Raw genomic sequence first — 27,814 nt, forward strand, 5'->3', positions numbered from 1 at the left:
AAAAGAATCAGAGTAAGTCTACACTTAGTGGCAAATAGAGTACAGGCACTCCATACCCAGCTAATAGGGATATAAACAGCAGCACAGAGGAGGAGCCATGAGTTAGGAAGGCCCTATATGCCTGAACCCTTAGAGTATATAAACCTGCATGGTTTTCTGCATGTCCAAACAGTGCCACCTAACTCTCTACCATGCTATTGTTAGCAGTGCAGCATCCCACTGCAGGGAAAGGCTGTGACAGGAAGGAGCTGCCAAAGCCTTTTCCTACTGCCTCCCCACTACCAAAGCCTTTTGTTGCCATTTGTAGCTCCATGGCTGTGTGTGTGGATGCAGCCTAGCCTCTCACTGTGGCCTGCAGCTACAAGAAAAGGCCATAGTTAATAATTGTGATTATTTTGCTTGGTTTTAACCCTGGTGCCCCCTTACACTTGAGAGAAAAACCTACTGCAAAGATAGTGGGAGTCACATCCCTGAATTGGCATTGAGAAACAACCAAGATCTGACATTTCTTCTTTCCTCTAGAGTCTAGATTATAAATTTGTAGTAATTTTGGGGATAAAATTATTTGTCACTCAACACCTGAAGTACTCCTTTCTAGACCACATTCTTCATTCAGATAGCAACCACTGTGGACTGTATGCTTTTCAAACAACTGGGCACATTACATTTTCAGTTATAATCGAGTAAATCTGGAATAACACCATTATCCTCAACAGAGTTAACACGTAGACAACTCAAGATTTACATTGGTAAGCCTAAGAACAGTTTATGGTCAAAGGTTTTTCTGTTTTCATATATTACCTATTAAAAAGGAAGAAAGTGTGTAAGTGAATGAGCTGGAAGGAATAAAGGTAAAAACAGCATATTTGTAAAATGAAAAATGTTAAGTCATTCCTAGTTAAATGCAGAGGTGAAGGAAAAGAATATACTAAAAACACCACATAACAAAAAACCCTATCCTGAGTTAAAAATATTTTCAATAAGCATCTATCTTTCCTTTTATAGTTAATCAAATATATTTCTGATTGATAGAATGATAAACATACTAGATTCTTGTTGAACCTTAAAGCAAGTATGACTATGATGATAATAAAAGGTAGGAGAAGTTCAAATTAACAGAATAACTACTCAGATTTGAGACCCCAGTCCAATTTATTTAGGCCACACATTAGTAGTTCACAGTTCAAATAGTTCTCTCTCCTTTAATCAGAAGGCAGCCCTCCTTATCAGACCTAGGTTCAGTTCAGCATCTCTCTCCCTCTGAATGAGGACCCCCACCACTTCAGTCCTCTTTCCTGAAGCTGGATTGTAACCCAAACAGTGTCACCCTCTGGTTACCTGAGGTACTCAGCCCTCACTTCTGGAGTCGGGTTATAATCCAAAACATTCCTTTGACTCACTACAGAAGTCAGTCTTTCCCCTTGCAGCACTCACATACAGCTGCTTCCTCAGGCCAGCTGCAGCTTCCCATGTTCTGTCCTGCCTAGCAATCCCAGCCCTACCAAGCTACAGTGTGGCATACTTCACCCAAGCTCTTCACATTCCCTCTCTGGGATCCCTAAGCCTGACCTGAATTAGTCAGGTGACCTCCTTCATTACTCATCTTCTCTGTCACAGTCTGCCTAACGGCCAGTACCTGTGCATTGCTTTGTCTCTGAGGGCTATGAACACTGTATTGCCAGCCGTTATAAGTTGCCACACAGCTCTTTCTAAGCAAGCACATTTATTTTAAAATAAAAGCACTACAGATAAACCACATACAATAAAAGTTCCCATATGCTCAAAGCTTACCAGGGATCATCCCTCAGTCTTAGGGGGCCCTAGTAGACCTTTCTATGACAAAAGCCCTTTCTTTGTCTGTTGATCTTTGGAAAATCCACTTTGAATCAGTGTACGCAGACCTACCCAGGTACCTCTCTGGAGGTGTTTACAACTTGACTGATTCACATTAACCACTCCCCACTAGTCGTAGTTCCTGGAGGAGCTGTTCCCCACCTTGGAGTTGCACACAATCCCTGGTCCATAGCATTATATAACACTTTCATAAACTTAATACAATATGCTGCCCCAAAAATACTGCATGTGCTTGTCATATTTGTCACATTCCTCACTCAGGGAAATGAGCTAAGTTTGTCACAGATTCAGCTGCACTCCATCTCTACTTTATGAGTCCAGCCACCATATGACACTCCCACTCGCTCAAATTAAAAACAATTAAACTTTTTTAAAACAACGATTCTTTTATATGCATTTTTCTCAGGCTCAGAACCTTGCAAAGCTGTACAAATCCACACAGCTATACCATGATGAAATATACAGGTGTTCACACATATGGTGAGTTTTTTGCCATTTTTTAAATAAAAATAAAAGATTGTAAGTCAGAATGCTCTTTTAAGAGACACTCTAAGAGGAAGTCGATGGGCTTAACCCTTTCCTCTTCTTTCTATCTATCTGCTTATCTATTGCCATTGTGTCTTACTGTCTGAAAAAGAAAAGTCTTTTTCTTTATATTTTGTCAGCTTTATTCATGAAACTTTGTATCATTTTACCGCAATAAAAATTAAAAAGTGTCTTTGTGTTTCTTAAAATACACAGAGATTTGGTTTTATATTTGCTTTCAAAATAGCATCTTGATGATGTCCTGCACCATAGTGGGATGCTTACAAGTGTGTTCTTGCACCTTGAGTTGCCGAACATGTAAATTGGATTGTGCTTATTCCTCTGCTTTGTTCTTTTTAATAGTCTCTGTTTAATGTAGAGTGCTGGTTTGATAACTCGTCTTAAACCTTTGCATATTAAAATCTGATTCTCGTTTTTCCAGAAAGAATCTTTTCTTTTTACTTGCATTTAAAATTAGAACACAAAAATCTTTATAACATATGGTGCATTTAGACTAAAATTTTCAAACTTGAGTGTCTAAAATTAGTTAAACACATTTATCTCCTAAGTGAATAGCCTTATTTAATGAGGTGCTGAGCTACTGTTAAATCAGAGTTATCAGTGCTCAGCAGCTCTGAGAATCAGGCCACTTATTTACATGTCTAAAGAAGGATTGTGTTGACTAATTTGTCCTCTAGGTTTGCAAATAATCATACAGTATTAGTTCTATACTTCTGCTATCTATGATGAAATTTAAACATAAGGCCATGTTCTTAATTTCCTTCCATTAATTTGCCTGAATTTCTGTACCTGGGAGTTTTGTATTTTGCAGGTGTCTTGCCTTACATTAATGAAAATCTGTCTCTGCCAACTCTGGTGTGTTGGTCCCAGTGAGCATGTATACTTGCACAAGGACTAGTAGTGAGAAAGTCCACAGAACCAAGCCCCAACATAAACATATGTCCTACTGAGAAAATACCAGTTAAGCTCAAAGAAATCTTACACAATTCTCTCATGCTCACCAGATTCTGATAATAAAAAAGTCCCTGCTCAGAAAAGCATTTTCATTCTTTCCAGAGGATATACAGAGAGGGGCATCTCTGACCATTTAGGTCTCAGAAGGCTAACCAACTTGATAGCAAATAGGTATTGGGTGAAGAACATGCTATGGTAGAGCTATATGCTCACAATAACTTGCCATTCACAAGAGGTGAGCAGATGGATTCTGTACTAGCTGAATCTTTCCAAGCCCTTTTCAAAGGTAGCCCCCAAGTAAACTGCATTTCAGTAACCTAACCTAGAGTAATCTAGAGATTACAGTTGCATGAATCAATGTGGTGAAGTACACATGGAAAAGCACCAGTCAGCTTCCATGCTAATTATGGTGAAAAAAAGCACTACAGTAGAAACCACAGATGTTACTTGAGAGTCCATGTGCACAAATAGATCCAAAATGACCCCAAGACAGAAAACCTTATTAGCAAATGTCATAGAAAGAACTCCACGAAAAGGTACACTCAGGCGTACTCAAGGTTTCAAACATCATGTTAATCCTCTCCTCGCCCTCCAAAGACTGACTTAAAAGTAATAAGGTTTTTAAAATATTTTATTTTGGGTTCTTTTTATTTGCCTTCTGTCATTAGAATGTTTAGAGTTTATGTTTTCAAGTTTTTCCCTGCAACATGAAGGCTAGAAAAGTACTTGTTTTTAATGAAAACTGAGATTCTCAGGTAATAACCTAATTCCAGAAGCTAAAGCTCAAAGAAAAGCACAAAATATTGTGTGGCTCAATAAAATTGTGAGAGTCGGAAACAGGAACACACACAGTTCCTAGCCATTTCCTTTGTATTCTTCCCATTACCACCAGCTCTGCTTCCTCGCTATCTGGATTAAGCATAAATTGGTTTATTTTACTTATTTACTCATTTCCTTCAGAGACCAGGTGTAATGAAAAGTCAAATTGTGTGTCATATTGGAGACACCGTCTAAAAATCTTTATCTGCTGTACATGCACATTAAACAGGAAGAGTGATAAGGAGGATGCTGATGCAAACTATACGTGAAGGTCCTCAGTGAGAACTACAGTCTGGCTGGGGACACTGATTACCCAAAGCTGCAGTTTGATTGGCTGGTTGGGACCTTTTGATGATGTCATGATTGTGCACCAATTCAAAATGGTACAGTTCGGACTACATCACTCAAGCAAAAACTATACCCCTAAACCCATTATATATAATGGGTAAGAGCAAAATAAATCCATTGCTGTTTAACTGTTTTGAAAAAATATCCATAGAGATTTTAGTGTCAAAGGCAGTTACACTTGTAACTCTCTCCCAGTTTTTAACTATCTGTCCCTCTCTGCCTTTCCTCACAGATATTTTCTCCCCTAGCCCACTGCTTTTAGAAACTGAAGTGCCATGAAATCCCTGACAAGTCAGTACAATTGCTGTTGGGGCTTGAGAGAGGTGGAATTAAAACATTTACAGTTAAAACTAAGCATTTTTGGCATTTTTGGTTCCTGGGGACTAAACAGGAGGTGGTCTTTACAAACACCAAAAGTGAATTTAATAAAACAGGAAGATATTTTCAATGGAAGTATGGAAGAAGCCTGAGGTCAGGAACAATCAAAAATATTATTGATATTCTAAACTACCATTTGTCACTTGTAAATGAGAAAATGTCACCTGTGAGGATGGAGATAAAAGGAGGAAGTGCCAAGCTGCAATTCATGGTTTCTTCAACTATTTTTAACTAGCTACTGGAAAAACTAACCTGGGAGATTTTGACACAATCTTTCACAAGAGGCTAGAAAGCAAACTAAGCAGTAATGGAGTGAGCAGTGAAGTATTGTCATGGATCAAAAACTGGTTAAGAGACAAGAAGAGTAGGAATAAATGATTACTGTTCATTATGGCAGTGCTTACCGGTAAGGTGCCATAAGGCTCCATACTAGGACCAGTGTTTGATATGTTTATTAGAACCATGAGCAGTGGTTTAATGCTGTTTCACTATAGAGCTGTTTCTCCTCTAGTTTAAATCAGCATAATTCAGGAGTAATTTCACTCAATTCAACAGAACAACAGAACAAATAAAACTGAAAGGAAAAATGAGGCTATAAGGATCTTTGGATTCACCTAAATATTCTAGCAATACAAAATTTAATATAACAAAAATATTAAATTAGATTTCACATATGACAAACTAGATTATAAAACATTCAGCCCTTTAGGCTAACACCTGAACAATCAGATGAGCTTTTTGCTAATTTTATTATCATTTGTTCATTAACCTTTACAATATATGCACAATGATATATATGAACTGAGAATAGACGTACTTTTGCAAATTAGGAGGAAGATTGTGTTGTCAGTACATTTTAACATTCTGGATCTGCAGTGCTAAATGTCAACATCTAATCAAGCCTAATCTATTATTGATTTTCTTTTTTATTTTCAAAATATCCATCTGTGGCACTAGTTTCAATCATCATATATTTCTTGAGGCACATCTCCAAAGTATAAAATACATGATTTATCAGACTGTAGTTATTAAAAATAATTCCCCAATTTACTCTAATATGATGGAAAACCAGTAACACTAAAGCTTCAGGACATTATTTAAAAAGAAAAATACTTACTACAAAATTAGGAAGGAAAATGATAAATAATGAAGTGTACAGATTAAATATTACAGGAACTTGTGATGTGCAATGGCAACAAAATGGATGCTATATTATTTAAGGACTAGAACTGAGGAAGAAAAAGGGAAGTGAATGACATGCATCATTATCCTAGTTAATACATGGAAGTCTTGTTATATACTGGTTAAAAAAGGACTCCTGAATTCTATTCTCAACTCTGACACTGAATCAGTATGTGATCTTAGTCAAATCACAATCACTCTGTGCCTTGGTTTATTCATCTGTAAAATTGACATATTTCCTATATTAATGTTTGTATAGAGATTATGTTCAGATGAAAGATACTCTATAAATGCTAAATTAGTATATGTACATACAATCTAGTTACTAAAGTTATTATAATTGTATTATAGGTAGGGCTGATAGCGCAGCCTACAGTTAAAATTGCCAGATACTTTCCATTAAACATTCTGTTTACAGTTGCTTATAACTTTGAAAAACAAAAGAGAAGCAGTTCTGGGCCCAGATGTCTTCACTCCGTTGCACCTACAGACCTGTTCCAGCTGGAGGAGGAGCTTAAAAGAGACCTAGACAATTCAGAATGAGGACAATTGTTCTTAACTATGGAAATAGTACAATTAAGTAATCATATGTAATGATGTGGATTCCAGTGCATGTCGGGATATGTGGGAATTAAAATGGCATATAAAGAGGCAAAAATGCTTTAAAACATGAGGAGGTTGATATAAAAGATTCCCCTGAGCACACAGGACTTCAAAAGTTTGGTTAAGAGAGAACTTAAGATAGAATGGCAAGAAGTATGCAACCTGGCAGCTACTGAAGACTCTAGAGAAACAACTATCCTTCCTCTGGGTCTAAGGAACCCTTTGTTCTAACTTCCTGTGGATCATCTGTGGGACTTTTGACCATGCCCTGGGCTGGGAAAAGTAAGTTACAGGAAGTTGCCCCGGGAAGCAGCCCCAAAGCATTCTGTGAGTGTTTGCTACTGCTGTCTCTAGTAGGGCCCTGGATCAGAGCCGGCTTGAGAGGAAGAGCCTGGGCTCTCCTGCCAACCACCCTCTTGTGAAGGGAGAACAAACCCCTTTTTCCACCCTGGAGATAAGGGGAATAAAGACATTGTAAGTCCTGAGACAAAGGTGCACAACCCTCTGAAGTAGGGCTGCAGACCCTTTCTTTTGTGGGGACATTAGACTATATACATACATTTTGTTAGATTGTTACCCTGGCTGGAGGGCCGAGTTGCTACCTACCGAAAGGGGGATTGCCACAGCTTCAGAGTAACTGAGGGGAGGGGATGCCAGAGACAGGGGAAGAGCTGGCATTCAGTGACCTAGCAGCTGGGCAGCACCACACAGAGTACACACACTGGCAAGCCCAGCCTCGTCGCATCATCTAAAAAGCTCCACCTTATGCATTGCTCTGGTACCTGAGTGTTTTACAACTTCTTATCCCCTTGTCAATCCAGTAAGGCCAGAAAATGTATTGTTTTTTGAGATTTTACATTTCTGTTTGGGTCCAGACACACTTGGGGCATGACTGACAACACAGCTCCACATGAACACTGCTGGTCCCAAAGGGTAGTTAGTGTAGAAGAGCCAACCCTCTGCAATTGTCCCTAGCTCTACAAATTTGCCATAGATTCTCTGATATCACTGGGTTGGACTCTATGGAGAGACAAATACTGCCCCTCTTGACCACATGATAGGTTGGAAACACTTTTTTTCTAGTATCCTTAGCCCTTCAGGCTCTTTTGTGGGAAGGCATGATCTAAACTTCAATTTTTAGTTAAATAAGTTACATAATTTTTAGTTAAAAAAATGACACACTTCTGGATTTATAAGAACACGTATTGCTTAGTGACAATCTATCCAATCTGTGTTAGGATTTATTGTACGTTCTTTTAGAAAATGGAAAATAATAGCAAGTTGAAAATTTTGTAGTTAGCCATTACCATTTTGATGTGATTTTTTTATCATTAATATATTATTTTTTATTTTTTAACATTAATATATTATAATTTTTTTTACAGTTGTGTGTTTTCTCTTTCATTCTATTGTTTCCATTTTTGTACAGAAGTAGCCAGAAACCTAAGACTATGAATTACAGAAGCAACTTCACTTTAACCAGAGGGTCCCAGCTAAAGCAAATAACTCATGATATACACCAGTGATGGTATATGCTATAGGTGACTTTCCCCCTTTTGTTCTAGGTGTAGAAACCATTAAATAAATGGCAATTGTAAGGGTTTCTGGTAAATACATCTTTTAATATGTCCTCATTTCATGTGTGTGCTTTCATGTAGTGTTTTATTACTGATTGTTCTGATTGCCCTTTATGTTCCTCAAGAGGTGATTTCATGACACACTACAAAATGCCATAACATCCACAACCTGCTGAAATAAGGAAGCAACACAAATTACTAAATGTCTAGTTTCAGTATCTATCTATTCCCATGGAGATATTTCAGCCTAAATTACTGTGTTCTACACTGGGTTGACAAAAAGAAAAGGAGTACTTGTGGCACCTTAGAGACTAACAAATTTATTAGAGCATAAGCTTTCGTGAGCTACAGCTCACTTCATCGGATGAAGTGAGCTGTAACTCACGAAAGCTTATGTTCTAATAAATTTGTTAGTCTCTAAGGTGCCACAAGTACTCCTTTTCTTTTTGCGAATACAGACTAACACGGCTGCTACTCTGAAACCTGTCACTGGGTTGACAGTCTTTCTTAAGGGCTATATTATTGGGTCATTTAGACTCAGCCTCATAGTAAGAAATGTGGCGCTTCACTGCCCTATGGAGAGCTCCCACATGCACAAAGGCTGTTAATCTGCTCCTAATACCTTGTGTGAGGAGTTGGTCAGTTGGCAGGAGAATTACATCTGTTCCGTAACACCTCCATTGCTCTCCTAAAACCTGTGTACCCTGAGAGGACTAGAAAGGAAGTAATCCCTACACTCACACGAGCACTGGGACTGCAGTTTCGCTTGGCCCTTATGGAGGGCCTGAGGTTGGGCGGGGAAAGTCCTTATGCCCTTTCAATGTATACCTCTACAGTGGGCCCTGTACAATCAGATTCTTAGTTAGGAAATACCCTTGGGGATGTGAACAAGTAAATACATGTCTTACCTGTACCAGGTTTTTTCTCTTGTATACAGAAAATAATTTGAAGACATTGGAAATAAACATTACATTAATCAGTTTTATCAAATTTATTGAAAAGATGGAATAGAGGCATTCGGTTGAAGAATGGGCATGGTAAATCTGGGCATAAAGCAAAGAAGTAGCCTGGTCAACAACTTAAGAAAGTAGATGATAATTAAGCCTTCACCAAAACTCAAGGTTTTTTTATTGGCCTTAACAAAATTAATATTTTTTTAAAAAGAAAACCTACACAAATCAGAGTACACAGACAAGGAAATGCAGGATTTTGTCTTGTTTGAAATTATTTTGAAAACTATGCGGTGTAATTTAAGTGATTCTTTTAGCTAATAGTTGGGGGAAGGATGTTAACTGAGAAGGAGGGATTTAATAATGATATAGCTTTTTGTGAAGAATGGTAAATATTCCTTGGCAAACACCTAAAAAATGTAATGAAATGCTCTGGATAATTTTATCTACTATTTTTCTGTCACTTTATCGAAAGTTGGTTTCCAGAGATAGTGTACAAAAACAGTATAAGTCCGCTGAATTTTCCTGCACAAGGGCCTGGTCCTACACCCATGTGTAGGGGAGGAACTTTACTCACACAAATTGTATTGGACTACTCACTATCAAGCGATGGTAAAGCTAATGTAAACAGGTACCTTTCCTAAACTGCTTTACCAAAATCAGAGTCCATACATGATCTAGAGTCAAAGCTCGCTATTTCTGGGGTTTGGCTTTAACAACAAAAGAATCAATATGGTAACATTCAGGTCCAACCTTCTCCTTCGGCTTTACTGCCCCAGAGCTGCCTTCTTTGGGATTACTGATTCCACACCCTAGGTTCTCTCCCTCAGAGACCCATTCCCACCCTGTTATATCCAGTGGCTTCAATGAGTCCACAGAACTCACGTAACCTTTTCCCAACAAGATCAACAGCTGCTAACAGAGAAAATCTTCCCACTTGTCACTTAATTCTAATAACATTCCTTGTTCTGTGTGGGAAGAAAGGACAGAGTATTCTCTCTCAAGCTACCAATGCCTGTTTCATTCCAGAGTTTTAATCTGGATCTTTTCCCAGCCCCTAATGCTGCGAGTGAAGTTGCTCACAGACATAAGTGTCTCCAAGATTGAATCCTTTGAGAGGCCAGAGATATCCAATCTTCACCACAATAGTTTTCCTTAGTTTTGGACCCATTAGGATTATAAAAGGAACAAAGAGCAGGAATAAAACTGAGAAAAGAGTCATACAATAATGTCACTTGCAGATTATATTCTAATACTAAATTTAACAACCAGTGTATCATTATACAAAAATACGTATTAGATTCGACCAACTCTCTAGAAATAAAGTGGGATGATAAGAAATCATGGATGTTAAAAAATAAAATCACAAAACTGAAGCTAGCAGAAAGGTAAAAAATTAAGCTGACGATTAAGCTTAACAGAGAATTAAAATAAATGATGAAGGAGAATTGGAGGAAATTATAGCAAAAAGAATTGCAGAGATTAGAACTTCTTAAACTTAATATATGTTCTACAAGTATCATAACAATAACAACAACATTACAGTTTGATTACATATTATGAACACTGCTGTTGTTCAAGGCATTCAAACACTGCCAGTCTCCAGTCCTGGTCTTCACCTCCAAGCTCTACTTTCCCAGTCCTACCCTGCAATCCACCAGACCTGGTTTTTGTCCCCTCTGCATTTGAATCAGATGGCTTCCTACTCCACACTGCCTGGGTGCTGGCAGGCAGTGCCAGGTTTACAATGGCTCCAGTGGCTCCATGGAGACAGGCCCATGCTCAGAAGGGGTCACAGCCTACTCCACCTGCACTGTGCCCCGAGACCCCCACCAACCACTTGCTCTTCTCAGCCTGCCCGCCAGCTGGCCGAGGGCTCCTCTCCATCCCCTGGCCCCACCCCTTGCTCCTCTCAGCCCCCTGACCAGACCCCAGTGCAGTCTCTGCTACCCACCACCTGTGAGGCCCCACCTGTCTCCCCAGAGCTGAGCTGCCTGGGACTGGTAGAGTGCAGAGGACTTGGCTGGGCCCCTCCAGGCAAGTGTGTCTTAAGGGACCCCGGCCGGGGCAGGTCCTGGCCTGGCTGATCGTGTCACTCCCGAGGGGCTGGAGCAATTCCCGGTCCCTGGCTATGCGGCTGGCTCAGCCCGGCAGACACAGTCGCCTCCCAGCAAGGCCGGTGAGAACAGCCGGGAGGCAGGGCTTGGGGAAGTGTGTCTGGGGGGGAATCTGGGGAGGGGTGCTGGGCTGTGAAGGCGCAGGGAAGATCTGTGTGTTTGTTGGGGCACTAGGGAGTGGGGGTTCTGTGTGGGGTGTTGGGCAGTTGTGGTGGGGCTGTGGCAGGAGTGGTGTTGTGCAGGGCACTGTGAATTTGTGAGTGGGTCTGGGGGGTGCTGGGAATAGTGGGACTGGGGGTCCTCTGGCCATAGGGAGTCAAGAGGTGTTGGGAAGTGGGGCTGTGTGGCGTGGCATGGGCCTGCCCCCAAGGGGAGCGGGCATGCTGGCAGCACAGGGCTGGCAGGCCACTGTGGGCCTGGCAACTGCTGGTTTGTAAATAATGCCCTCACATTGGGTGGGTGGGGCTTCCCCTGCCACGCCATGCCCCAGTGCCTCTGGCTGGCCCCTCAGTCTGTGGACTGACCTCCCCACGCCATGATCAATTGCCTCCATGGGGGCCCACAAATATGTTTGGCCCCGGGACCCAAAAGATTAATCTGGCCCTGCTGGCATGGGGTCACTGAGAAAACAGGAGAGACTGGCTCCCTGCTCTCAGTTCTGGTACCCAGCCTGTAACAGCCATTTTTATAGGGAAAGTCTGACTTTGTCCTATAGTCCTCAGCAGGTGGCAACACGCTCAGCTAGTCTGTGGAGATGATATATATGCAGTCCTGTCACGTGTACAAGCTGTGACGGGGTACAGCATGTTCAGTTGCTCTGTGGGGCTGGCAAATGCATACTATGGTCAGCACTAGGAGGTATGAGATTGAAGGAACATGCTCGGTATCTGTGGGGATGACACATGCACAATTAAATCAACACTAGGAGCCATCAGAGGCTTGTATTCTATCTGCTACCCAAGATCCATAAACCTGGAAATCCTGGACGCCCCATCATCTCAGGCATTGGCACCCTGACAGCAGGATTGTCTGGCTATGTAGACTCCCTCCTCAGGCCCTATGTTACCAGCACTCCCAGCTATCTTCGAGACACCACTGACTTCCTGAGGAAACTACAGTCCATTGGTGATCTTCCTAAAAACACCATCCTAGCCACTATGGATGTAGAAGCCCTCTACACCAACATTCCACACAAAGATGGACTACAAGCCGACAGGAACAGTATCCCCGATACTGTCACGGCTAACCTGGTGGCTGAACTTTGTGACTTTGTCCTCACCCATAACTATTTCACATTTGGTGACAATGTATACCTTCAAATCAGCGGCACTGCGATGGGTACCCGCATGGCCCCACAGTATGCCAACATTTTTATGGCTGACTTAGAACAACGCTTCCTCAGCTCTCGTCCCCTAATGCCCCTACTCTACTTGCGCTACATTGATGACATCTTCATCATCTGGACCCATGGAAAAGAAGCTCTTGAGGAATTCCACCAGGATTTCAACAATTTCCATCCCACCATCAACCTCAGCCTGGACCAGTCCACACAAGAGATCCACTTCCTGGACACTACGGTGCTAATAAGCGATGGTCACATAAACACCACCCTATATCGGAAACCTACTGACCGCTATTCCTACCTACATGCCTCTAGCTTTCATCCAGATCATACCACTCGATCCATTGTCTACAGCCAAGCGCTACGATATAACCGCATTTGCTCCAACCCCTCAGACAGAGACAAACACCTACAAGATCTCTATCATGCATTCCTACAACTACAATACCCACCTGCTGAAGTGAAGAAACAGATTGACAGAGCCAGAAGAGTACCCAGAAGTCACCTACTACAGGACAGGCCCAACAAAGAAAACAACAGAACGCCACTAGCCATCACCTTCAGCCCCCAACTAAAACCTCTCCAACGCATCATCAAGGATCTACAACCTATCCTGAAGGACAACCCATCACTCTCACAGATCTTGGGAGACAGACCAGTCCTTGCTTACAGACAGCCCCCCAATCTGAAGCAAATACTCACCAGCAACCACACACCACACAACAGAACCACTAACCCAGGAACCTATCCTTGCAACAAAGCCCGTTGCCAACTCTGTCCACATATCTATTCAAGTGACACCATCATAGGGCCTAATCACATCAGCCACACTATCAGAGGCTCGTTCACCTGCGCATCTACCAATGTGATATATGCCATCATGTGCCAGCAATGCCCCTCTGCCATGTACATTGGCCAAACTGGACAGTCTCTACGTAAAAGAATGAATGGACACAAATCAGACGTCAAGAATTATAACATTCAAAAACCAGTTGGAGAACACTTCAATCTCTCTGGTCACTCGATCACAGACCTAAGAGTGGCTATACTTCAACAAAAAAGCTTCAAAAACAGACTCCAACGAGAGACTGCTGAATTGGAATTAATTTGCAAACTGGATACAATTAACTTAGGCTTGAATAGAGACTGGGAATGGATGAGTCATTACACAAAGTAAAACTATTTCCCCATGGTATTTCTCCCTCCCACCCCACCCCCCACTGTTCCTCTGATATTCTTGTTAACTGCTGGAATTAGCCTACCTTGCTTGTCACCATGAAAGGTTTTCCTCCTTTCCCCCCCCTGCTGCTGGTGATGGCTTATCTTAAGTGATCACTCTCCTTACAGTGTGTATGATAAACCCATTGTTTCATGTTCTCTGTGTGTGTGTATATAAATCTCTCCTTTGTTTTTTCCACCAAATGCATCCGATGAAGTGAGCTGTAGCTCACGAAAGCTTATGCTCTAATAAATTTGTTAGTCTCTAAGGTGCCACAAGTACTCCTTTTCTTTATATTATATAATGTTTCCATATTATGGAAACAAAATGTTTCTATGGCTTCAAATAAAAAATATTCAGAATTTGTGTTTTGTGGGAAATTTTAGCTTTTTTGTTCTGATTCAGAACCCAAATAAATTTTGAAGTGTCAGAATTTCTCACAGAAAGGAAATTCCATTTTTTGACCAGTTCTAATTTGTATACCAAAGAAATTTGTGAATTTTGCAGCTATTGTGCAAATCAGTTGTACTCAGGTGCTGCTCAGAGTTTGAAGGGGCTTAAAATGTAGTAGAGCCAGTAGAATAGTGGAATAATATTTACAGAAAACTACCAAGTGGCAGAAAAATTATGAATTACTTAGCTAATACTATTTGACTGCTTATAGAGCTGACTGAATAGTGAACTAAATTAGTCATTAATAACTGTTCTGTGAAAACAATGCCAACAGTTATAATGAATATTTTCAAATTATTCAACCAGCTCTATATTCTGTAGACTTTGTTGGAATTTAGTCCAAATGCATAGACTTGAGACAACAAATGCTAGAGATGCTTAGACATCATCATACATCACAGACATATGTTGAGAGTGTTGAACAATGACATCAGCAAAACATTCCAAAGTTGCTAGAACTACAAACAAAAAAGACTTCAGGTCAGACTGTACTCTCAGATATATAAACAGGCCTCAGGCAAAAGACACTTGTGAAATGGGCACTTGAGTTGAAGCAGAATTTGCCAGTGAATTGTACTCAGCTATATATACACACCTTAGAAGTAATGTCTAAATTAAATGGAATCTCACAGGAATAACGGAACAGAATCTCTAATGCCTACCAATGATGACAGAATTATTCTTAGACAAGAATGGTGCATCCACAAATGAATTTGTTGAAAATTTGGTAACAAAATCATAATTGGAATGAAGGACATCAATGGAAAAGAGAAGGTTGGATTACCTTGCTACCAGGCACTAAAAGTTCCATAGTACGCTTAGGTTTGTTTCACAAGACCTATTTTCCATAAAACCACGTTGACTGACATTATATCCCTATCCTTTAATTCTTTATTAATTAAGTCCAGTATTAACATTTCCATTATTTTCCCTAGGATTGATGTCAAGCTGACAGGTCTATAGTAACCTGGGTGATCCTGCTTGCCCTTTTTGAATATTGACACAACATTAACACTCTTTCTGTCTTCTGGAATTTCCCTGGTATTGCAAGATTTATTAAAAATTGACATAAGCAGGCCAGAGATTCTCTCAGACAACTCTTTTAGGATTCTTGGATGCAAGTTATCCAGGCTTCTTGATTTAAAAATGTCTGTCCCTGGGAGATGATGTTTAACATCCTCCTTGGTTAGTAATGAACTAGAAAATGCTTTGCATAATGACAGGTTTCAGAGTAGCAGCCGTGTTAGTCTGTATTCGCAAAAAGAAAAGGAGTACTTGTGGCACCTTAGAGACTAACAAATTTATTAGAGCATAAGCTTTCGTGAGTTACAGCTCACAGCATCTGATGAAGTGAGCTGTAACTCACGAAAGCTAATGCTCTAATAAATTTGTTAGTCTCTAAGGTGCCACAAGTACTCCTTTTCTTTTTTAGAAAGTGCTTTATCATCCTCATGTGATACAATTACATTATCGTACTTTTTCATTCCACTCCATCGATTAAATTCATCTTTATCCGGCATAATCAAGTCTGAAAGAGTTACTTCATGATGATCTGAAGGTGTCAGAAATTAAAGTACACTAGGTTCACTTTCACTACTGCCAAATAGAGATGAACTGAAAGTGCTCACTCAGCATTTAGAACCAATATTTTATGAAGGGTTCTCTTCAAATCTGTTTATTGTAGATATTCTAGACTACTAGATATACAAAGTTGCATATATATCTGCTACTGAGAAGGTTCCAATGCTGTCATTAGCACTCAAGATTATTATATGGTTCTAGGACACTCTGGAACAGTTTAAGCTCTATAAAAATTATTGATAGCTTGAGGCAGAAATAATATTGTTCTCATTATTCATTCTATGGTCTTTTAAAGGGAAGCTTTATACTTCTCCCAGACTGGTACACTTACTTTTTTTCATTTTCCCTTGTATTTTCCATAGTTACTTTAATGTTAACAAAAGGTAGAGAGGGACAATCCACACAAACCCCACTGCCTACAAGACAAGTACAACATTGACAACAGGCAGCACAACTTTCCTCATACTGTCTCAAGTCCTGACCTGGAGGTAACCCTTGTAATAGCAAGCAAGTATTTCAATTTCTATACCCATTGACTCCATACACTCATTATTCCTGTTTGTGGTTTCAGCATGTGCAATTATGACAGGGTTGTATATGAGATACGTATTTATCCATTAGGAAATGGATTTTTAAAAAAAAAAATCACCCAACTTCCTTCAGTTGATAATGATTTTGGGTGACTGCTAATCTGTCTCAGATTTCAAGTACTGACCTATAGCTGAAAGGCTCCATTATCTGAGCCATGCTATTCAATTTTACTGGGGGGTGGGCGGGAGAAAGGGAAATCAATCTTATTAAAATTTGACATAATTTTGAAACTGCATACTTGTGCTATGTGGACAAAGAATAGTTTCTTTTTTAAAATAGCATGAAACAGACCAAGCTTGTACATTTCACAAGCTGGAGAAATGGATTGATACATGATATCCAAAAAGGTAACTTGCTCTTAAAGTTCACAGACATGCATGAAACATGCTATAAAATTCTGCAATCCCTGTCATTTTCTTTTGGAAATCTAAACTTTTGGTGATAGAAAGTAGTAAATATAACTCAATAGAGGGTGCAGCCCAGAAATTGTCGGATAGTGTCTTCTTCCAACATAAGTTGTTTTTAAAATATCTGGGATTGTTGAATGATCTGTTATGACCCACATCTTATAGACATAAATATATTTCTGATAAACTGACTTATAGTTAGGATGCTATTTTCTGTATCTTCAAGCATAATTAAGAAGTCTGCTCTGAGTTTGACAGCCAAACAACTAAGCAGCAATACATGATAAAATCTAGCCCCATTTATGCAGCTAGCTAATGGTTAGATATTGGTGGCTGATCAACGGGAGTCTGGACAAACATCCCAACCAAGATCCACCCAGTGAGGTCTATCTTGCAAGAATGCCTGTTTCAGGTTGATTTCTGATTCACTGCTTGTGCACAGAAATGTGTGGACAATTATCTCATCTGTCCACAGATCTTTTTAACAGTAGAAACTAGCTCTTAGGATGGTTGCAATTTATTTTTGAACTCACCATTCCATTAAGATGAATGAGTAAGTTCACTCCTTTGTCAATACTATTGTTTCAGTCTGCCTTACCACAGATAGAACAAGACACCGTGCATTGATTTACTGAGTGAAGGGTAAGAACCAAAGAGTCTACGAACTTTTAAAAAATTAAAAGTTTCATTTTTTTTAAAGGAAAAGAACCCTTACCTATTCTGAATCTATGGATTTACTTAGTCCTTTAATAGTATACTACAGTTTTTGACATGACACTGAAAAACATCATTTCAGAGGATGAACTGCAAACACTGCATTAAAGGCTCTTTTCGTTGCCATGGTGGGATAGAAAAATGAAATAAATTACTCTATTTTTCTCCTTAAAGTATATTCCTTTGTGATTCTTCCAGGCTTTTGATATTGTTGTCCTATGTCTTCACCATTTGCAAATATGTATTGAAAGATAACAGGTCAAAGACATCGAATCTTAAAGCCAAACTCAAAACTCAATGGAACTTAATGAGCCTTTTTTCATTATGATTTACCCAACTCCATTTTCAAAATTAGTATTCTGAAATGTTGCCATATGAAAACTTGAGTACAGAAATGTCTTATTTTTTCTTTAGTGCACTACAGCAGATTTCAAAAATTTCTTATAGGTTCTTAATATCTGGGTATCCAAATTTAAGTAACTAATATTTTAATACTAATCCTTTGAGAGTATTTATACAATGAATGACTTCCCCAGTGTATCCAGATTTTCCATTCAATTCCACTTTGAGTTAATGCAATATTTCTTAATTTTCACTGTTTTGAGAAAGTCTCCATTAAAACTAAATTTCATTGGATAACATTTTATTAAGCAGATGCTCATGTACATTTTGGCATTGGGGCCTATTTTAGTCATTTTCAATTCATGATTAATATCAGATTGAGTCTGATTTTTAATTGTGTGACTTTTATAATATAATCATGATGTTCAAAAATGACCTCGCAGACTACTGAAAGTTTTCACAAGTGAAGTGTAAAAGGAGAAAGTAATTACAAAAATGTTAGGAAATCCCACAGTACTGTACTCAGCAAATAACTGGATATCCCAACATTGTTCATGACAGTTATTAGCAAGATATATTCTCTCTTTGAATAAATCTACTGAAAGGCATTTTAAAAACTTTCAAAATGTATTTTTTAAAATGCAACTAATCCTGGAGGAATTCTCTTTTGGGATAATTTGTTTTACTTAACTTCTTTTTCCCCATAATTTTTGACTCTGTAAGGTCAACTACCCTTAAACATTATTGCCAGCTTAATTACCCCTATATACATTAATAGATATTAATCTAATTTGAATTATTTCCTACAAAAATCTTTATCCTTAGTCCAAGCAATCAGGCTTTAAACTTTTCAAAGTGACTGCATACTTTGCTTTATTAACTATATATATTTGTATGCCTGGATAGGCCTTGTAATATAGTAGACTTTAGTATGCATTAGCAAGAAGGTGAAGTAAAAGACAAACAATATTGTGCTGCCATGGAAGATTTGTGTTTCCTATGCAAAAGAGGATATGTACTCAATGGCTTTTGTAAGGTTATAAATTGTAAAAATCATAATATCTGAGCTTTTAAAGAATGTATTATAGAAAAGTTAAAGGGTCATTATCAACTTAATTGCTGATAATTTTAAAAACACGTATTAAGTAATTTCAGATACTATACCTGCCCCTCATTCCTCATGCAAATTTTTGCATTTTTATTATCATATTTTCCTGTGTCTAAAAATGTTATTCACTTCTATTCTTGTGATAAAAATCCATTAAAAATGTATTGTACTGAGGAAAAATTAAATTGATTATATACAAAGTGCTGTCAAATCCATGATTTTTTTTAAAAAAATCCTTTCCTCTAATATTTTCCTACTTCTTAGGTATTCCTTATAATGATAATGGTTAAAAATATTTCAGATAAATAACATTTAAGATGTGTCCCTTTAAAACTGTCCTTCAACTATTGGATTTTACGCCTACACTAAAATTACATCACATGAAGTTGAGTCATGCCAAAATATCCAAAACAGTTAAGGATTAAATATGTCACACATGTCCTCCAATATTTTGGCAGAAAAAAACGTACATTAAGGATGCAGTTAAGGAAATGCTCTATTCTACTCAGATGTTGGATGGCATGCAATAGAGTATGTTTCACCTTCAGCTATGTTTGTTTCCTTTTAATTTCTTTGAAAAAAAACTTAATGTTCCTTGAATACACAGTATATTTTCTACGGATCTTTTTAAATAGAGTGATTACTGTGTAGAGTCACTTTTGGTACAGAGACTACATTTTAGCCTGGACTACGCTGTAGCCAAGGGGGTAATATATATTGTGTCAAGTAATACATAACTGGCATGTACCTGCAATACTAAATTAAAAGAGCATTTTTGGCAACCAAGAATTGCCACATGTGCAAAATAAAAACGTCATCTTGAGACCTATATGTGATTTCTCACTAAAGGGAGCAGTCATCTCATTTTAGATGCTGTGAGCTTCCAAAATTATTTTTGAGTGTGCTTTTTGAGTTAAATAAGAGGAAAGCACATCTTATAATTCAAATTTTAAATAAAAATATGCTACCATTCTGTGCTTTCAGCCTAGACCAAGTTCTACTATACAGTTATGTACCTATGAAAACAGACATTGATATAGAAAGCCTGTTACTATCTTAATTACATCAGAACTAAGATCCCTTTCTACAGTACATGCTCTAATATTGCTATCATAGGGCAAAAAAGCCCCTTTAATATCACACCAATTTCATTCAGGATGGTACACTTTTCTACTCATTGTATTTTTGGGTTCAGTCTTACCCCTTTTGAAATCCAGGAGAGGTGGGGGTTTTTGTGGGCTTCAGTAGGTATATGATTGGTCCCTTATTGCAAAAGAAAACAGTTCTAATATTCAACCTCCTCCCCACACACCTCCACCTCTCTCTCACACACACTATATGCTTCCTTCCCAGAAATACTAAGTTTTAAAGAGTCATCTACTTGCCTTTGAGGGAGTTACCTGCCAAATCATTCATAGAGAACAAATGAAAAAGACAGGTATTTGTGTTTCCTATTATCTGTGCCAGAAACAATCAACCCACCCAAGAGAAATCCCTACAGAGAAGACACTGGCTGCATTTTACAGAAATGGGCAAAATATTTAATCTATTTGCTGCCTGTACCCATAGATCGCACGTGAACTTAAAGGAAGAGCTGAGGTCTGCAGGAGTTTCACTGAGGTTTTTAATCAGTGCCACATTTCCTGCTCACTGAGAGCATTTCCTCTGAGAGCCCTGGACCAGCCACGGTCGGTGGGGCTGAGGAATCCCCCTGAACTTGCTCCTCTTCTCGGTGCTTTAGCCTTGGAACATTGCCCGTCAGGCCCCTAAGTGGGGCAGCCAATTCGCCCTCTCAGAAGGGGGAGAGCAAAGCACCCCCAGCCCTGCGGGATAAGCATATTGCTACCGGTTTCAGAGGAGCAGCCGTGTTCGTCTGTATTCGCAAAAAGAAAAGGAGGACTTGTGGCACCTTGGAGACTAACAAATTTATTAGAGCATAAGCTTTCGTGAGCTACAGCTCACTTCATCGGACGCATTACGAAAGCTTACGCTCTAATAAATTTGTTAGTCTCTAAGGTGCCACAAGTCCTCCTTTTCTTTTTGCATATTGCTACCGTCATTGCCATGGCTACTGCCAGCTGCCCAGCACCCGGCTGCCAGAGCCAGGTGCCTAGAGGGAAGAAAAGTTGATCTGAGCAAAGCCACCCAGAGTGATGCCTTCCCATCCCGCCACGCCGCTCTTTACCTTGGTTGCTGGAGCCTTGACTGCAGCCCGCCGGGCTCGCCGTCAGCAAAGGGAAGAACAGGCCAAAGGTCCAGAGCAAACTTCTCGCTTCGCCGCCCCCCATGGCTGGTGCCGGCGGCCCCTGGTCCTTGCCCCGGGAAGGCGGGGCGGGCTTCAGGTCCTCTTCCTCCTCCAGGCCAGCGGGAAACGCTGCGGCCCCCAAGGCCGGAGGGCAGGGTCCAGTCGGCCAGGTGCCTCGGACCAGGCGGCCGCCAGGTGCTGCAGAAATGGCATCCACCGGTGGGGTCCCGGGGCGGGAGGCGGCGGCCGAGGGCGGAGCAGCCACAGCGGCCAGGGGGCTGCGGGGGTGGAGGGGCGCTGGAGCGCAGCCGCCGGCGGGAGCCGGGCGAGCTCCGGAAACTTCGCCTCGGGGCGCGGGAGCTCGCTGCCCTCCCGCCCGCCCCGTCAGCCCCGCAGCAGCTCGGGCACCAGCCCCCACAGCGGCGGCAGCCTCCTGCTGGGGACCCTCCCCATCCCGCCTCCGCCCCGCACCGCCCGGCCCCCCCCCCCCCACCGGAGACGACGCGGTTCAGCCCCCCCCCCCTCCCCCGCCAGGAGGGAGCTCGCTGTCGGCCGAGCCCGCCCCCCCCCGGGCCGAGGCGGGAGGCCGCTGACGGCAGCTGGAAGCTCCCCGAGCCGCCTCGCACCTCGGCAAAACTTGCAGCGCGCCGGCGCCTGGCCCCCGGGCGGTCTCCCTCGCTCTCGCCCGCTCTGTGGCGGGGCGCGGGCAGCAATCCGGGGCGGCGGCTCTCTCCCGGGCTGCCTTCAGGTCGCCTGCAGCCTCGGGCCCTCTCCGGGGCGACCGCCCCTCCTCAGCGCCCGCGGGGTGGCTGCGAGCCGGCGTCGGACGTGCAGAGCCGGGGGGTCTCCCCGGGCAGGCGGACCTTGCGAGCAGCGGGCATTGCTCGCTGCAGAACACCCCCCCCCCCCGCCCGCCCGCGAAAGAAGCGGATCGCAAATAATGCGGCGGGTCCCTAAACGTGGGCACAGTGTGGCAGGTGGGGGGGGGGGTGCAAAGCAAGAAAGAGCTCGGCCTCTCGCTGGCCCCTCCTCAGCCGCTCTCCTGACAAGAGGTGGTACTGTGTGTGTGTGTGTGTGTGTGTGTGTGTGTGCGCGCAGCAAGCGGCGAAGAGCTTTCCGAGCCTGGAAGCTGCGAGCAGCCCGCGGGTCATATGCAGCCTGTTCAGCACTAGAGGGGGTTAGTTGACAAGACAAAAATCCCTCCACTTTGCTGGGGGACGGGGGTGCTGTGGCTGAGCATTAACGTATTTTAAGAGGAGAGAGGCGCTTATACGAAGCTCCTTTTTAAAGGCGTACTAGTCAGCCTTGCAGCAAGTTGCTTGTTCAGCTGTCTCGCTCTTTTCTTAAAGAATTTGTCTCCCTTAGAACAAGTTGTCCCCATTTTCGTCGGAATAATAAGGGCCAAAGAAGGAATGGGAAGACAGAGTGTGTGCGCATATATATCCGGGAGAGCAGGAATCCTTTTACATAAGGGCATTTTTACGAATGAATATGGAACAAAAGAAAAGGAATCTGTTTGCCCAGCTGGACAGCAATTTACCAACTATGATGTTATCAAGCATTTTAGGAAGACTATGCTTACTATTTACTAGTTATAATGCCTTTTAAAGGAAAAAGTCACTCAGTTCACACAATACATCCCAGCTATAAATATTTTGGGCATATAGGTCTGAAGAAAAACTAACTGTAGATTCTTTCTAATTCAGCTAGCTACTCTCTCTCTCTCCCTCTCTCTCTGTGTGTGTATCCTCCCCACAGCAACAAAAAAGGATTCTACTTTGTCTTTTGTAGAAGTATAAAGCATAAGTAATTTTGGGGAATGTGTATATATTAATCAGATCTACATGGTCCATCTCAGAGGTTAATACAATATAACTCTGTGCATGACAAGAGGTATTACCTTAACTTTTGTTTTGAGGTGGATTCAATATTTTAACTTCTGCACTTAAAAATAACCCTTTTATATACTGGGTCATTCATCCCTGTTATTTGTTTTGCCATTAATCCATGGTTGGCACTGTTTAAGGGAAATATTTGAGTTCCTGAATTTGTGGAGCTTGAGAAAAAATATAAAAATACAAACAAATGTGGGAGCCTAACATTAGATGCCCAAACCCATATTCATACACTAAATAAAATTAATCTAATTTTCAAAGGTGCTGAGCAACTAACAAGCCCATTTAAGTCAATGGGGAGGTCAGGCAGAGGTGCACAGCACTGCAGAAAATCCAGCAATTTTTACTTAGATACCTAAGTATGATTAAGAATATAAAGCATTTCATGGAAATGACTGTTTTGTAATACAGGAATTTAAAATACTGAGAAGAATTCAATTTAGAAACAGTTATCTTACTAAGGTTTTCTTTAAAATAGCTATTTAAAGTAATTTATCTTTTCTTATACTGTGAATGAACTAAAATACATTTCCAAGTCTTTTAGGCAACACTTTTGCGATACGTATTGACCCTAAACTAAGTTAATCTTTCACATGTCATTAACTTAGATAACAACCTATTATGAAGTACAACAATTGGGTAAATATTAGTGTCTTGCTCTAGTTTCATTTTGGAGGCATGAGGAGAAAGTTAGATTCTGTATTTAGAATTTCATCTGCCATATGGATGTCACAATTAAAGTACCTTTATAATTACATCATTACTGGGTTTTTTTAAGCAACAAAACAAAAAAATAGTAGTATTTAATAAAATTTTAGTTCTATTATTTCAGGAGAATTCAGATCTCTGATATTGCAAATGTATATTTGCTTTTGTTCTTGTTTCAACAAGATGCCTTACAACCAAATTATCACAGGAAGCATTTAATTCACAAAAAATAAAAAGATGCCTCCTTTTAGGTGTCATTTAGCCTCTTTCCTATCCACGAGAGTTGTCTGTTTGTTAATTAAAACACATTTTAAAAATATTGTAATATAGTGGCCAATTAAAATATATTGTAAAATTGTAAAGCAGTAATACAAATATTGTGATTAAGGTGGGCTTCCATTCTTCATGTATGGTTACAATATGCAGATTTTGGCTGTTTAAATTAGTTTTTTCTCAAACAGCATTACCTACACACCACATATTTATATATATGAAAATAAAATACACACTGTTGTATGCCTTTCTCAGAGGTGGCTGTATGACTTAAAAGGAAGTTGCTTACTGTACATCAACTATCCTTACTTGTGAAGAATAAATCCAAATTAAATTAAAAACACTAAAAAATTGTGGTTTACAACCTTTTAATTTTTACATGTAGTTAAATAATGTAAAAAGGAGTCAGTAAAGGATATGATAATATCACTGCAAAATCTTTGTATGTTTTCTTAAACATGTAAAATGCAATCTGATCTCCAGGTAACCTTGAATTCTACAAGCTACAGGGAACAGTTATGGAAGAGAACAGCTAAAAGGGGTAACACTTTATCTTAAGTGTCCATTAACTAATGCCTAGCTAGATGTTGAATTTCTGCAAAACTACTATGAAGGCAAACCTAATGTTTATATAAATGCTAGACGAAATGTCCTATTGCCATGAATTTCAAGTGCAGTCTTAATCAGACACTTTGTTTTATTTAAACACAAACACACTAAGCATAAAAGAATACGGAAATACAAACAACACTCTAGGCATAAATATACTGGGTCCCTATAATTTGCCTAGTCAGAGATTTCTGAAAAGTAACTCAGCAACTATCTTAAATAGTGGAACAGGGGGGACATTAAACTTTAAAAAAAGCAATAAAGCACAAGAAGGGAGATAGAACTTTGTAGCCACCTCAAAACAGAAACAAAGATTACTAATGAGCATATTCTTAATGAATCAAGGAAGTTGCAACCCTTTAAGCCAGTGCTGAATTTGGCCCATCACTTCAACAGAAAAAATGCTGTTTGATTTTTTTCCTATATTTTTGAATCTGATATACTCTGAAAAACTGATTTTTTTCCCTTTCTGATTGGCGCATTGCAAAAAAACAAACATTTAACTAAGATAATATCAAATTAAACTCAATATAATAAAAGGTAAACAGACTTAGCCTTGTCTTTAGTAAAAATATATAGGATGTATCTTACATTTTGTTCATGACAATAAACTGTAGTGTGAACTAACAACAGATATAGTTACAATATTTTACTATTTTCTCCACATATTTTTAAATACAGAACTTGTTAAAGATAAAATAAAATCTTAACTAAAAAGTTGGGGTGGCTTGAGGATAGATCTACTGTAATCATTAAATACAATTGTCTTTGGGGACTTGATTGGATTTAGCATTTTTTAAAATATTGTCATATTTGAGCCAAAAGTTTAAATAATTATCCAGGATTAAAAAATAGACCAATTTAGTAAATAAATAATTAATCTGGAGTATATAAACTGAACACAATAATTGAAATATGGCTTTACATCTAATACATTGATTCCATAAAACTGTCTGTCCTATTAACATTCTTAATTAATTAAGTATACTGTTGAGTTGTTCGCTCCACCAACAACAATTTTACAGAATAGGTCACATGTTCAAGATTCTAAAATTACACTTTTCCATACAAATGAATTTTACATGAGTTCTGTTGTTGTATAGAATTGTTGCAGTGAGTAGTGCTGTTAGTTTAACATGGCCCTTACCTTTTAGCAAATTTAATAGTAAACTGTTATTAATACAGGACAAATAGTTTTCCCCCCATTACCGCCATACTCTTTTTGACAGTGTAAAATATTGCTGCTGTATGTGTAAAAATGTAATCAGCAAGGCAAGTGTTCTTTTTTTTTGTTCAGTACTTGCAGGTTTTAGTAGTTTTCTAAGTTCACAAAAATCTAAAAGGCAGAAAAAAATATTTTAAAGGTGAAAAAAAAAAACCCACCAGCACATTTTCCAAAAAAGACAACTTGATAAATCAAGGTAAGATTTTTTTTTAAGTGATTACTACACAAGTAGATAAAAATAATAAGCTTGGACAGAATAATGTTCAAATTCTGACACTGCAAAATGTTATTAACTGTAAAGAATTTTTAACCTTTCACGAATTCAAAATATCAGGAAAATAAAGACTACAATTCATAGTTTACTATGTTACAGAAGAAAGTTTAGTAGGAAACAATTACCGTGTATACAGTTACAAGGAAAGTTGCTTAAAGTTATGTTTGCTAATATTTTAAGATATGTATCAGAGTAGCAGCCGTGTTAGTCTCTATTTGCAAAAAAGAAAAGGAGTACTTGTGGCACCTTAGAGACTAACAAATTTATTTGAGCATAAGCTTTCGTGAGCTACAGCTCACTTCATCGGATGCATTCGGTGGAAAATACAGTGGAGAGATTTATATACACAGAGAACATTAAACAATGGGTTTTATCATACACACTGTAAGGAGAGCGATCACTTAAGATGAGCTATTACCAGCAGGAAGGAGGGGGGAAAGGAGGAAAACCTTTTGTAGTGATAATCAAGGTGGGCCATTTCCAGCAGTTAACAAGAACATCTGAGGAACAGTGGGGAGTGGGGTGGGGGGAGAAATAACATGGGAAAATAGTTTTACTTTATGTAATGACTCATCCATTCCCAGTCTCTATTCAAGCCTAAGTTAATTGTATCCAGTTTGCAAATTAATTCCAATTCAGCAGTCTCTCGCGGGAGTCTGGTTTTGAAGTTTTTTTGTTGAAGGATAGCCACTCTCAGGTCTGTAATCGAGTGACCGGAGAGATTGAAGTGTTCTCCGACTGGTTTTTGAATGTTATAATTCTTGATGTCTGATTTGTGTCCATTTATTCTTTTACGTAGAGACTGTCCAGTTTGACCAATGTACATGGGAGAGGGGCATTGCTGGCACACGATGGCATATATCACATTGGTAGATGCGCAGGTGAATGAGTCTCTGATAGTGTGGCTGATGTGATTAGGCCCTATGATGGTGTCCCCTGAATAGATATGTGGACAGAGTTGGCAACGGGCTTTGTTGCAAGGATAGGTTCCTGGGTTAGTGGTTCTGTTGTGTGGTGTGTGGTTGCTGGTGAGTATTTGCTTCAGATTGGGGGGCTGTCTGTAAGCAAGGACTGGCCTGTCTCCCGAGATCTGTGAAAGTGATGGGTCGTCCTTCAGGATAGGTTATAGATCCTTGATGATACATTGGAGAAGTTTTAGTTGGGGGCTGAAGGTGATGGCTAGTGGCGTTCTGTTATTTTCTTTGTTGGGCCTGTCCTGTAGTAGGTGACTTCTGGGTACTCTTCTGGCTCTGTCAATCTGTTTCTTCACTTCAGCAGGTGGGTATTGTAGTTGTAAGAATGCATGATAGAGATCTTGTAGGTGTTTGTCTCTGTCTGAGGGGTTGGAGCAAATGAGGTTATATTGTAGAGCTTGGCTGTAGACAATGGATTGTGTGGTGTAATCTGTATGAAAGCTAGAGGCATGTAGGTAGGAATAGCGGTCAGTAGGTTTCCGATATAGGGTGGTGTTTATGTGACCATTGCTTATTAGCACCGTAG

At 39.9% G+C, this 27,814-nt stretch overlaps 1 protein-coding gene across 4 annotated transcripts in view; it reads right to left on the bottom strand.

Annotated features, from left to right (window-relative positions):
- The window catches only part of EPHA6 (EPH receptor A6), an 844,148-nt gene extending 822,427 nt beyond the window's left edge, over positions 1 to 21,721 (bottom strand). For 2 of the 4 annotated variants that reach the window (XM_038402996.2, XM_038402988.2), the window contains exon 1: positions 21,271 to 21,719. In XM_038402996.2, the coding sequence (XP_038258924.1) occupies positions 21,271 to 21,373 (103 nt within the window). In that variant the 5' untranslated portion in view covers positions 21,374 to 21,719. Of the gene's footprint in view, positions 1 to 21,270 lie in introns of all 4 variants that reach the window. The other 2 variants (XM_038403007.2, XM_038403013.2) reach the window with 2 other exon arrangements.
- Positions 21,722 to 27,814: the final 6,093 nt, after the last annotated feature.

Source organism: Dermochelys coriacea, chromosome 1 (genome assembly GCF_009764565.3).
Source record: "Dermochelys coriacea isolate rDerCor1 chromosome 1, rDerCor1.pri.v4, whole genome shotgun sequence".
NCBI lineage: Eukaryota > Metazoa > Chordata > Testudines > Dermochelyidae > Dermochelys > Dermochelys coriacea.